This window comes from Schistocerca piceifrons, chromosome 2 (genome assembly GCF_021461385.2).
Source record: "Schistocerca piceifrons isolate TAMUIC-IGC-003096 chromosome 2, iqSchPice1.1, whole genome shotgun sequence".
Classification (NCBI taxonomy): Eukaryota; Metazoa; Arthropoda; class Insecta; order Orthoptera; family Acrididae; genus Schistocerca; species Schistocerca piceifrons.
This window is the reverse complement of record NC_060139.1, coordinates 879,191,400-879,205,735: the sequence shown is the minus strand read 5'-3', so window position 1 is coordinate 879,205,735 and position 14,336 is coordinate 879,191,400. Positions and strand designations below refer to the sequence as shown.

General features: G+C 41.4%; 1 protein-coding gene across 1 annotated transcript in view; it reads right to left on the bottom strand.

Annotated features, from left to right (window-relative positions):
- Positions 1 to 515: 515 nt before the first annotated feature.
- Positions 516 to 14,336, bottom strand: part of LOC124777328 (glutathione S-transferase D7-like) — a 95,195-nt gene continuing 81,374 nt past the window's right edge. Inside the window, exon 6 of the mRNA XM_047252687.1 lies at positions 516 to 848. Within this exon, the coding sequence (XP_047108643.1) occupies positions 681 to 848 (168 nt within the window). The 3' untranslated portion in view covers positions 516 to 680. The remainder of the gene's footprint in view (positions 849 to 14,336) is intronic.

Below are 14,336 nucleotides of genomic sequence, written 5' to 3'. Positions count from 1 at the left end.
GGAGCACTAACCGAGACCATGTTATAAGCATATTTAGCAGAGTAATTCTTCCAAGATAAATACTCGGAAATTTCTCTGATTAAAAGTTTCCATGCAACAGATAATTTCAGTAACACTTTATAGCAATAGACAACCTCATAAGAAGAGATTCACAAATCAGTTACACAAATAAGCAATTAAAAATTAAAGCTTGAAAATGTATGTACAGTTTAATAAAGTAACGTCACGTTATATCTGGCTTCTAGTTGGCTTTGCATGCTACGATTTTAACAAACGGAAACGTCAGGAGCAATTTGTAAGTGTTACACACATCATAACTTTCATTGTTAAAATGACCTGTGCTATATGTTACCAAGTAAAGTAAACACTTCAGTGTTTTACAGTCATACACTAACATTAATAAAGACCGTTAGGAGACGCAGTTCAGGAAAATGTTAGCCATCCTGAAAAATTATTATTGTATTTTCGTGAATCGTTCAGCAGATGTGGTATATTGAAGTCAATCTTAGAGTGAAGACAGTGGTTTGCATATTTATTTGACTATATATAGGCAGAGATATTTTTCAGTACAGGAGCTAAGAGTGGCTGCCTTTTGCTGAGTTGCCCTGTGACTGGAAGGAGACGTGCAGCGACAGAGACGTGACATGCCGTGACGTGATGTGACGTCACACGGAAGTGCTTCAAGTGTGCTCCTTGTCTCCCTCGTTCTCTTGGGCCTTGTGCTTGAGTATGCTGGCCAGCGTATTGGCGCCGGCCTGGTTCAGCTCTTCGAAGCCGAGCATCTCCTGCTTTGATCTCGTGTACCACTTCCTGATCTGCGGGTACTTGTTGATGTTAACGCCAAACGCCTGCAGAGGAAAAGTGAAAGCGTTACAGCAGTAGAATGTGAATTCGTCGTTAACACCATAATGTCAGCGCTCTTGCCCACATGTAGCCCTATTTACGACATATTACCTCTCACAATCGTTAGATAGCTAATAACAGGTATCTTCGAAACTCTATTTTCACTACCAAACGGGAACACAAATTTTTAGAAAAAACCTAAATAGCACTACAATTTTCACGTCGAACGTGATTCACGTTGACAAAATACTTAGCACTCTTTCATTTATAAACCAAATTTGCCAACTAAAGCAATTATTAAGGCTGAGGAATCAGCTTGGCAGACAAGCACCATCGCCCGTCGAATTACAGCTCCAATTGTGGTACTAAGCAATGTGGTATATCAGCGAGGATTAATTATAGGCGAAATACTACAATGAAAATGAGAAAATCAAAAGCAAATCAAACAATAAGAGGGAGTTTTAACAATGACCATAACCTAGTTCCGTGGACTAGATAAACAACCAGAACCAGTATTCGAGTGATGCTAAAATTTAGTAGCAAAAAAGACATGATCGAGAAGAGAACAGAATGTTTTATGAAAACTATACTTTCCGAACAAACCATTTAAATCTACTGTCACAGAATATTATATTTGCCTGGAATGGACACGGTTAACAACGCAGTAGAATAAGGACTAGTCTCACAGTGGTTTCGGCTTTACAGCTATCGTTAGGTACTGACTTTTTTTTTCACTGTATCGAGCGATACTGTCGAGAGAGTGATACAAATATAAAACATCAACGCATAGAAATTGCAATATCAAGAGCTCTAACAGCGGCTTAAAATTACGTCACAGGATCCTCATAGCCATGCTTATAGCTAAAGAATTTTGACAAAATACCATGAAACCATTCGCGTAGTCTCCTTCCGCCGCTGAACATTTACTAGGCAATCTTGTATTTTAATAACCGTTTAAATTTTGTCGATTTGTTTGCGCTCTCTGTAGATTAGTTCAGACGTTCTTTGCAAAACAGTTTTTAGCATGGATAGGGACTGCAACTGCTGTGTTCGGATGCAGGCTGAGTTGGCATCCCTTCGCTCCCAGCTTCAGGCAGTGTTGGCTTCGGTCACACAGCTTGAGGCTGTTGCCAATGGGCATCACTGTGGGCGTCCGGATGGGGGTTTGTCGGGGACGGCCAGCTCGTCCCACGCATCCCCTGATCAGACAACGACTGTGGTTGCCCGGGATACTGCCCGCATTGAGGCTGATCCCTCACCTGTGGTAGAGTGGGAGGTCGTCTCAAGGTGTGGCAGGGGGCGAAAGACATTCCGGAGGGCTGAACGGAAAGCCTCTCCAGTTTGTCTGACGAACCGGTTTCAGGCTCTGTCTCAGGCTGATACTGATCTTCGGCCTGACATGGCTGCTTGTCCTGTTCCAGAGGTTGCTCCTCAGTCTGCAAGATCCGGGCAGTCGCAGAGGGTGGGCTTACTGGTAGTTGGGAGCTCCGACGTCAGGCGCGTAATGGGGCCCCTTAGGGAAATGGCAGCAAGAGAGGGGAAGAAAACCAATGTGCACTCCGAAGGCATACCGGGGGGAGTCATTCCAGATGTGGAAAGGGTCCTTCCGGATGCCATGAAGGGTACAGGGTGCACCCATCTGCAGGTGGTCGCTCATGTCGGCACCAATGATGTGTGTCGCTATGGATCGGAGGAAATCCTCTCTGGCTTCCGGCGGCTATCTGATTTGGTGAAGACTGCCAGTCTCGCTAGCGGGATGAAAGCAGAGCTCACCATCTGCAGCATCGTCGACAGGACTGACTGCGGACCTTTGGTACAGAGCCAAGTGGAGGGTCTGAATCAGAGGCTGAGACGTTTCTGCGACCGTGTGGGCTGCAGATTCCTCGACTTGCGCCATAAGGTGGTGGGGTTTCGGGTTCCGCTGGATAGGTCAGGAGTCCACTACACGCAACAAGCGGCTACACGGGTAGCAGGGGTTGTGTGGCGTGGGCTGGGCGGTTTTTTAGGTTAGATGGCCTTGGGCAAGTACAGAAAGGGCAACAGCCTCAACGGGTGCGGGGCAAAGTCAGGACATGCGGGACCAAGCAGCAATCGGTATTGTAATTGTCAACTGTCGAAGCTGCGTTGGTAAAGTACCAGAACTTCAAGCGCTGATAGAAAGCACCGAAGCTGAAATCGTTATAGGTACAGAAAGCTGGCTTAAACCAGAGATAAATTCTGCCGAAATTTTTACAAAGGTACAGACGGTGTTTAGAAAGGATAGATTGCATGCAACCGGTGGTGGAGTGTTCGTCGCTGTTAGTAGTAGTTTATCCTGTAGTGAAGTAGAAGTGGATAGTTCCTGTGAATTATTATGGGTGGAGGTTACACTGAACAACCGAACTAGGTTAATAATTGGCTCCTTTTACCGACCTCCCGACTCAGCAGCATTAGTGGCAGAACAACTGAGAGAAAATTTGGAATACATTTCACATAAATTTTCTCAGCATGTTATAGTCTTAGGTGGAGATTTCAATTTACCAGATATAGACTGGGACACTCAGATGTTTAGGACGGGTGGTAGGGACAGAGCATCGAGTGACATTATACTGAGTGCACTATCCGAAAATTACCTCGAGCAATTAAACAGAGAACCGACTCGTGGAGATAACATCTTGGACCTACTGATAACAAACAGACCCGAACTTTTCGACTCTGTATGTACAGAACAGGGAATCAGTGATCATAAGGCCGTTGCAGCATCCCTGAATATGGAAGTTAATAGGAATATAAAAAAAGGGAGGACAGTTTATCTGTTTAGCAAGAGTAATAGAAGGCAGATTTCAGACTACCTAACAGATCAAAACGAAAATTTCTGTTCCGACACTGACAATGTTGAGTGTTTATGGAAAAAGTTCAAGGCAATCGTAAAATGCGTTTTAGACAGGTACGTGCCGAGTAAAACTGTGAGGGACGGGAAAAACCCACCGTGGTACAACAACAAAGTTAGGAAACTACTGCGAAAGCAAAGAGAGCTCCACTCCAAGTTTAAACGCAGCCAAAACCTCTCAGACAAACAGAAGCTAAACGATGTCAAAGTTAGCGTAAGGAGGGCTATGCGTGAAGCGTTCAGTGAATTCGAAAGTAAAATTCTATGTACCGACTTGACAGAAAATCCTAGGAAGTTCTGGTCTTACGTTAAATCAGTAAGTGGCTCGAAACAGCATATCCAGACACTACGGGATGATGATGGCATTGAAACAGAGGATGACACGCGTAAAGCTGAAATACTAAACACCTTTTTCCAAAGCTGTTTCACAGAGGAAGACCGCACTGCAGTTCCTTCTCTAAATCCTCGCACAAACGAAAAAATGGCTGACATCGAAATAAGTGTCCAAGGAATAGAAAAGCAACTGGAATCACTCAATAGAGGAAAGTCCACTGGACCTGACGGGATACCAATTCGATTCTACACAGAGTACGCGAAAGAACTTGCCCCCTTCTAACAGCCGTGTACCGCAAGTCTCTAGAGGAACGGAGGGTTCCAAATGATTGGAAAAGAGCACAGATAGTCCCAGTCTTCAAGAAGGGTCGTCGAGCAGATGCGCAAAACTATAGACCTATATCTCTGACGTCGATCTGTTGTAGAATTTTAGAACATGTTTTTTGCTCGAGTATCATGTCGTTTTTAGAAACCCAGAATCTACTATGTAGGAATCAACATGGATTCCGGAAACAGCGATCGTGTGAGACCCAACTCGCGTTATTTGTTCATGAGACCCAGAAAATATTAGATACAGGCTCCCAGGTAGATGCTATTTTTCTTGACTTCCGGAAGGCGTTCGATACAGTTCCGCACTGTCGCCTGATAAACAAAGTAAGAGCCTACGGAATATCAGACCAGCTGTGTGGCTGGATTGAAGAGTTTTTAGCAAACAGAACACAGCATGTTGTTATCAATGGAGAGACGTCTACATACGTTAAAGTAACCTCTGGCGTGCCACTGGGGAGTGTAATGGGACCATTGCTTTTCACAATATATATAAATGACCTAGTAGATAGTGTCGGAAGTTCCATGCGGCTTTTCGCGGATGATGCTGTAGTATACAGAGAAGTTGCAGCATTAGAAAATTGTAGCGAAATGCAGGAAGATCTGCAGCGGATAGGCACTTGGTGCAGGGAGTGGCAACTGCCCTTAACATAGACATATGAAATGTATTGCGAATACATAGAAAGAAGGATCCTTTATTGTATGATTATATGATAGCGGAACAAACACTGGTAGCAATTACTTCTGTAAAACATCTGGGAGTATGCGTGCGGAACGATTTGAAGTGGAATGATTATATAAAATTAATTGTTGGTAAGGCGGGTACCAGATTGAGATTCATTGGGAGAGTGCTTAGAAAGTGTAGTCCATCAACAAAGGAGGTGGCTTACAAAACACTCGTTCGACCTATACTTGAGTATTGCTCATCAGTGTGGGATCCGTACCAGATTGGTTTGACGGAGGAGATAGAGAAGATCCAAAGAAGAGCGGCGCGTTTCGTCACAGGGTTATTTGATAATCGTGATAGCGTCATGGAGATGTTTAATAAACTCAAGTGGCAGACTCTGCAAGAGAGGCGCTCTGCATCGCGGTGTAGCTTGCTGGCCAGGTTTCGAGAGGGTGCGTTTCTGGATGAGGTATCGAATATATTGCTTCCCCCTACTTATACCTCCCAAGGAGATCACGAATGTAAAATTAGAGAGATTAGAGCGCGCACGGAGGCTTTCAGACAGTCGTTCTTCCCGCGAACCATACGCGACTGGAACAGGAAAGGGAGGTAATGACAGTGGCACGTAAAGTGCCCTCCGCCACACACCGTTGGGTGGCTTGCGGAGTATAAATGTAGATGTAGATGTAGAACCAGTTATAGGGAAAATGGAGGACATATTTTTGTGAGCATACTTCCACAGATTAAAATATTTATGTAATCACTGATTGTACGCCAAAGTTCCTAAACACGAGTTACTGTCTCGTATGAAGTTAAAGCATGTTTCTTATATTCCAGGTGCCTCTTGGCACAATAAAACCGGAGTACCTCTGGGAAGCGACTCCTGCAGATAACTGTGACGGATGTGAAACCGAAATCTTTATCTGTTCAAGTCAACTAAAATTTGAACGAGACCGAATATGCTACAGTTTATTTAGTTATCAACGTCAAAACACCTTCATCTCATGAAAAATGAAGGGTGAAGGTTTAGTGTTCCTTCGACAACGGAGAAAATAATGTAACTAAAATAAATCCCCAGAAAATATAACTAAAACAAGTAATCTCAAAATACGAGATCATTAAAGGCGAAACACAAACATGGACTGGAGAAGAATGGGTAAAGGATTCGATGACGTTCCTTGCAATGGATCTTAAACTATTCAGGAACTCCAGGGGGAACCTGGATCTGGATAGTTAAGATTATGAGCTGCTGCGCTCCGAATGCTACTGTAGAATCTTAACCATTGTGCCATTTCGCTCGCTATATGAAATGGATCAGTCTTCTCCATCTTGTGTGTTTTCCTGAAATTTTTTCTCGTAGTGTGTGCTTCAGACTGCCCACAACTTAGATGACGCAATGTGATTCTCTACCGGAAAATCGCATTAGGATCGTTGCTGTGTCTATTATTGTGCTGTTATCCCACGCCAAATCGCTCCGGCTGTTATTCTAGAAGTTATGCGTCCTGGCAAACGTGTAGGGACGAGTGGAAGGTGCACTGTTATTGCCTGAAATTAGCGTTAGATTAAAAAAAATAGACATCCATATTCTAAATAATCTCTTTTTTTAATTTGAACAGTTAAATATTACGACTTTTAAATTATAAATTATCTATGTGCTTAGAAATTTTCGTAGAAGAATACATTTGCCTCTTTTCGTCACGGTTTGCGTGACATATTGGTTTGAACACCACAGTTCCACAGTTCTTGACAAGGTGTGGTTCTATTATAGGTTGTGTGCCATTGTCTTCCTCCGACGATTGAAATGACGTAAAAGACCTAGTTATAGGTGGATCTATAGTTTAATGTTCATTCCTAGCCACGATGTAACACGGTATTTTCACATCAACAAACATTGCTATAGGTGAAAGAAGAGAAAAGTATCGGATAGAAAGTCTAGGACTGACTATTAATTGAAACCTAGCTTGTTGGATTTACAGTCTGCTACTTTACCACTTAGACATCAAGGCATGATTTCTATGGTATCCAGATAAAATAATTTTTTTTTCTTTATTAGTCGTATCATTCGCCTTATATATAAGTGTGGTTTGTTTGAAATATCAAACCACAGTGCGTAGTAACAAGAGATAAAATGAATGAACGAATTTGGAAATCATGCAAGTTGATCCCAGCTGAAATGACATTTAAGTTTACAAGACGAACACGAAGAAGTGGCTCTACTGTTGTTTGAACAACGGCGAAGGTGTTTCAATACCTGCTGCAGTGAATCCGAAGCAGACTCATTCCAGTATCTAAAAACAAATTAAGAATGTCAGTTATCCTACAAATGCTTTGTTTCTTTTCTTAAGTGTTTTTCATCTCGGTATTTCGGAGGCTGCTTTTTGAGATGTTATCGACCCTATGTAATGTATAAAAAGCCTTTCAAAAAAAAAAGAAAAAAAAATGATTCCATCAGCTCCATTCAGTTCAACTTAGTACCATCATGGTATATGAATTCCTGAACTTCTCTTCATTTTTTCTAGTTCCATCTGGTTACAGACACTGAGCCATTCACCATTCCATTTGTTCTACTTGACTTGCTTAAAACTCATTTTATTCGAGAATGATGGAAAGAATCGCTATTAAAAAAAAGCGGGAAATGGGGTGGCACATTAGGGATGGGAAATCCCGTAGACCATATTCCAGGGTTTAATGTGTTAAGCTACGCGATAAAGGCCAGAAGTGAATTCTAATAAGTTTCCATTGACCTCATAAGATGTGAATCTTCGTATTTGAAAGTTTTTAGCAGGACTGAAATTTTCTTCTGATCAACTTCAATTTATATCGGTTAAGTATTCTTTAGTCTTCTTAGGAATATTATATTATATGCTACTATGTATTGCTCTTTTCTTTTCCAAGGACGGAAGGTTGAATTTCGTAAATGTATGACGATATAAGTGTAGTCGTAGAGTTTCATAAATTTTGTGTACTTGTTTCATTTTCATCGAATTTCTGTAAATTGTACGTTTGCGAGTGATATTGTTGGACTTCGTTCTGTAGTTTCTAAGTTTAGGAGTATGTCAAGTTAATGATAATCATAGTGTGAAGCGTGTGCTAATTTTTCACAGTATACATTTTGCTACAAAAAATTCTTTGACATCGATTACTGTTGCTTCTATTTTTAACTTAGAATATTAGTCAGATTTATCTGATTAAACTAGGAATTAGGGCTCATGTGCAGTTTCATATGCTGAAACTGGGCTACTCGCTAACAAAACAATGTCGATAAATCAACTGCCACTAATATATACTATAATTAATACATATAAATATATATAGTCAACATTCTGATACAGGAAATGAAAACTATAAATGTTGTACCTCCTTATGTAAAAGCTCCGTTGATTTTCGTGAAAGCTTTGTTTTCTGTGTTTTGATTAAATCTCAAATTAATTATTTTTAATTATAATAGGAGGGTTATTGTTACAAGATTGCTCATTTCCAGATGTACGGTTAGAACAAACGCCTTATCAAAGACAGAGTTAAGGGATGCACACTTCTTTCGCTGTCGATTGGCAAGGGTTAATATTTGTAAGGAAATATTGTGATTTCAGCAAATTGATTCCACCAGCACTGGAACAAACTGTTTTGCTCTCTTCGCGAAATGTAGTTATGATTGTACATCCAAATACACTGAAGCGCAAGGAAACTGCTATAGCCATGCGTATTCAGATACAGGGATACGTAAACAGGCTGAATACGCCTATATAAAACAAGTGCTGGCGCAGTTGATAGATCGGTTACTGCCGCTGCAATGGCAGTTTATCAAGATTTAAGTGAGTTTGAACGTGGTGTTATAGTCGTCGCACAAGCAATGGGACACAGCAACCCCGAGATAGCAATGAAGCGGGGATTTTCTCGTACGACTACGTCATGAGTGCACCGTGAATATCAGGAATCCGACAAAACATCAATTCTCCGACATCGCTGCGGCCAGAAAAAGATCCCGCAAGAACGTTTAACGTGACAGAAGTGCAACCATTTCGCAAATTGTTGCAGATTACAACGCTGGGCCATCAACAAGTGTCAGCGCGAGAACCATTCAACGAAAAATTATTGATAGGAGCTTTCGGAGCCGATGGCTCACTCGTGTGCCCAGTATGACTGCACAACACATAGCTTTACACCTCGCCCTGGCCCGTCAACGCCGACATTCAACTGTGTGCGATTGAAAACGCGTTGCCTGGTCGGACGAGTTTCGTTACAATTTGTATCGAGCGCATGGACGTGTACGGGTACGGAGGCAACCTCATGAATGCACGGACCCTGCATGTCTACAGGGGATGTTCAAGCTGGTGGAGGCTCTATAATGGTGTGAAGCGTGCGCATTTTGAGTATTATGGGACCCCTGATACGTCTAGATACGACTCTTGACAGGTAACACGTACGCAAGCATCCTCTCTGATCACCTGCATCTGTTCACGTACATTGTGCACTCCGACGGGCTTGGGCAATTATAGCAGGGCAATCCGACACTCCACATGTCCAGAATTGCTACAGAATGACTCCAGGAACACTCTTCTGAGTTTAGGCACTTTCGCTGGCCACCAAACTCCCCAGACATGAACATTATTGAGCATATCTGGGGTGCCTTGCAACGTGCTGCTCAAAGGAGATCTCCACCCCCTCGTACTTTCTGGGATTTATGGACAGCCGTGCAGGAGTCATGGGTCTATTCCCCCCAGCACTACTTCAGACATTAGTCGAGTCCATACCACGTCGTGTTGCGGCACTTCTACGTGAACGCGGGAGCTCTACACAATGCTAAGCAGGTGTACCACTTTATTCGTCTCTTTAGTGTATGCCTTCAACATTTCTGTTTTCAGTATACATTAATAATTAAAGTTGTCTGTCTTAAAGTGTGCAACAGTTCTGATGTGATATCGTCTGTAAAAGTGCATGTTTTGTTCCCAGTGTACCTGAGAACGTCATCTGGATTATTCATTTCCATAGTTTGGACATAATGAAGAAACTTTCTTCCTTTTCTTCATTTTCTGCGACATCTACATCCAATGAAAATTGTGAAGACATCCACATGAGTACTAAAAGGTCCACTAAATTTCGGTTGTCCGGTAAGTCACACAAATGTAAAGGCTGTCAGTTCAACTAAATACTTACGGATTACAATGGTGAATAATTGGAACGCTGACATGGATAATGTAGTTGGGAAAGCAAACCAAAGACTGTAATTTATTGTCAGAATACTTCGAAAATGCAGCAGGCCTACTAAAGACACTGCCCACTCTACGCTTGTGCTCCCTTTTCTGGAGTATTGCTGTGCAGCGTGGGATCCACCTCCGTTACGACTGACAAAGGGTATCGAAGAAGTCGAAAGAAAGGCAGTTCGTTTTGTATTGGCGCAAAGTAGGGGGGGAGGTTTCCACGGATGTAATGTGTGCGGGAATTATCACAACAAAAGCGTTTTTCGTTGCAGCAGGATCTCGTCATGATATGTCATTCAGCATCTTTCTCCTCAGGATGTGAAAATATTTTGTTGGCACCCAGCAACATAGGAAGTAATGATAATAATAATAAAATAAGAGAAATCAGAACTTGTATGGAAAGATTTAAATGTTCAGTTTTCCTGCACACTGTTAGAGAGTGGAATGGTAGAGAAACAACTTGAAGGTGGAATCCTCTGCTAGGCACTTAATTGCGAATTGCAGAGTAATCATGTAGAAGTAGCTGTAGATCTGTGTTACAAATAGAATTTTCATGAAAGCCCATCATCATGATTTATATGTATTATTTGACGCTATAAATTATGTTTCTTTCCTATTGAAAAGCTTGGTCATCTTGCACGAAAACAGCCCTCTTCCACGGTGTCTGGATTCAAGGCTCACGACTGTCTTTCAGCAGCTATGGTGGGCCTTTTATAACATCACTCTGAGAGAGGGTGTGTATTTATATATGCTACATAAAGTACAAATGTTTTGTTTCGGCGGTACATGTTGCAGTAACTTTACGTTTAGAGCTATCCCTATATTAATTCTGACCATGCTGGCTAAGTTTAGGGTCCGTTACAGTGTGGAGAAATTATTTGTATTTTCAGCTACCAGTCAGTTTTATTTGTTTTACGGTTAATTTAACACGCTGCAACGCGTTTCAGGGAAGTTTTGTTCATGATTAGGCGTTTATGCAGACAGAAAATTGTTACTTAGAGATAAAACGTCTAACTCTAAATCGACGTAGGACTGTTATGTTCACTGTTCGCTGCTGGAATGGCTATGGGGCATTTGGGGAAAAGGGGAGAGTGTGGGGGGTTGCCAGAAACCGCTATCCTGTGGTGTCTTCTGCTGGCATGGAGCTATTGTCTGTTGTTACTGACGCCACAGCTTATGATGGGATGCAGATAGTTTTGCATCACTTGTTAAGGTGCGATAATCATGTAATACGCTTTTTGTATGTCAGTTGTTCACTTTGGGACGCTAAAATTGTAAGTGAATATCTGACATATAAAGAGCGCATCACACAGTTATCTTATCGTAACAACGGATGGAAAACTATCTGCATCCCACAGAGGCTGTAGTGTCAGCCATAACAGACAAAGATACACGGCTCCACAACAGCAGAACGGAACGCTACACTGAACATCGATTTCTAGCTACCTGTTGTACGCCCTCTCCCCCCCCCCCCTCCCCCCCTCCTTTCCCCAAACACTCCAATAGCCATTCCAGCAGCGAACACTGAGCAAAACAGTTCTATGTTAAGTTAGGTTAAGAAATTTTATCTTCTAGTAAGTATTTTCTGATGCATAAACGCCTGATGACGAGCAAAACGTACTTGAGAAGCGTTGCAATGTATTCAATTAAACATAAAACAAAAGAAGTATGACTGGTAGCAGAAAATAGAAATAATTCCCTCTCTATTGCTTTACTAGAGATTCGGTCCTATTTCTTGTTCCGTAGCACTATACACGAAGATTATCCACATGCAATTAGTAAAATCTTGGTAACACTGTGCTCTTATTTTACATGATAAAGGGTTCTTTACTAAGGCGTTTTTCCTAAAAATTAAATTCTTCTTCTTAAGCAATGTGTTATTGTCCCGCTTCCTAACATTGTTAGTTTTGAGAGTAACCAATAGCGATAACGCTGTATTTATGTAGGTGACTGTATAGAGATTGTTGAGATTGGAGTCAGTAGAGAATTCGGTTACTGTATGTACTAATACAGTTTTATTTTATTTCTTCTTAATTTCACATTTCTTAAAATTCTTACATTCACAATTGGTTCTTCTAGTGACCCTACTGGATTTTTAATTAGTTTTGGAATTCAAATTTTCGGGTAATACAGATTTAAGTTAAACCTTCTTGCCGATTTTATCTTAATCCTTTTTCCCGTTTGAGCTATTTTAGGTAGCATACTCGTAGAAACTTGTTTGCTGTATAATTTCTAGTCTAAAACTTTGAATCATTTAAGTTTAACATTGTAAAAGACAGCTCGGAAGGTACCTAGTATTGAGAATTCCAGCTTGATGACCAAAAGTACATTAAGAAACGATAGTCACATCTGATATATCGTATATCAGGTACTTCTGACCTCACTGGAATGCGCAACTGTGTCGGCTGGCTCGGGCGTGGCCTTGTATAGCAGCAGCCTTTATGAGCGGAAGCGGACCACGACAGCGACTGTTCGCTGGAGCGACTCGTACCGCCAGCTGCTCTGTGGTCACTGCAAAAAGCTGTTCCTTTCTGCTTACTGTAGAACTGTGTGACCAGTTGTGCAGTTCGTTTTGCACAGCGTCACTAATGCACTAACGTTTGCGAAAATTTCGGCATTTACAGGCTCGAATCGGCAGAACTGAATAAAAACGATTTTGAAATACAGAGACATGTCTGTTCTACCATTCGTCTAGGACATTTAGCTGTAAAGATCTGCGTCTGTATAAATCGATAGTTGTAGGTTAACGAGTGTAAAAGCTACTGACTGAAGCACATTTCACTCCATAAAGAATACCGTGTAACATACGATATCACGAGCAGCAGATTCGCAAGGGTCATACCCGATAAATTATTTAGGAAACAGATAATCACTCGTTTGACGCCGGCCGGAGTGGCTGAGCGGTTTTAGGCGCTACAGTCTGGAACCGCGCGACCGCTACGGTCGCAGGTTCGAATCCTGCCTCGGGAATGGATGTGTGTGATGTCCTTAGGTTAGTTAGGTATAAGTAGTTCTAAGTTCTAGGGGACTTATGACCTCAGCAGTCGAGTCCCATAGTGCTCAGAGCCATTTGATTTTTGAACTCGTTTGACATTATTTGAAGTTTTCAAATCATTATTGGTAACTATTTGCATGCCTATATACTTAGCACATGTGTTTCGTTTTATTTACTAAAGACATTGCCGGCAATTCGGAGCTCAACGTAAAATCAATTTTGCTTTTCGTTGTAGATCCAAAAACGGTTGGTTTCGCAAGATACTGTAGCATGAATTTTACTTTCTACCTTTTTGTGTGGTTTTTCTTACACCTGGGAGTGTCATCTACATGCACGTTTTCCAGATACTCTTACGGCTATCAGGGTGCTGTTTCGGCCTAATATCACTGACTACACATTTTCTGAAGTAAAACGCTATTAAGTATTTCACTGCAAATGTTTATTTATGTTTCTCTGACTGAAGGTAAATATTGTGTATTTTACGTGTCCTGTGGCAAAATTAGATTTTTCTCTCATATAAAAAACTTTTTTTTAATCTATACTTTTCTATTTCAGGGGTCCGCACCTCGGGATGTAAAAGGATAACATTTACTGAATCGGTTTGTTGTTTGTCTGTCAGTCCGACTGTCGTGAATCCTTTTTCTCTCAGAACGGGTAGACGTCAAGTTGAAATTTATGTTGCGTACTGAGGTCTACGATCCCTTAGCGGTGTAAAACATTTAAGCTTCTAAGACAATGTAATCTAAAGGTTCGGCCATTTATGTCACATATTTTGAAACTAGCAAACGCACTGATAAAAATCTATAGTGTACTTCCCGTTGATATAGAACCATGAAATTTGGCAAGAAGCAAGTAGGAGAAAGAATTCGCAGCTTGTTAATTTGTAATTATATCACATAAAAATTATTTTGGAAATTTCTTATCCTGCTGTCTCTGTCCGTCTGTTAGGACGCCTTTTTTTTCAGGAACAGATAGACGTACGAAGATGAAATTTATGTAATGTGTAAAGTTTACGGTCCCTTGGCGGCGTAAATCATTTAAGCATCTACGTCAATGCAGTCAAAAGATACGGCCATTTATGTCACACATTTTGATAACTTGCCG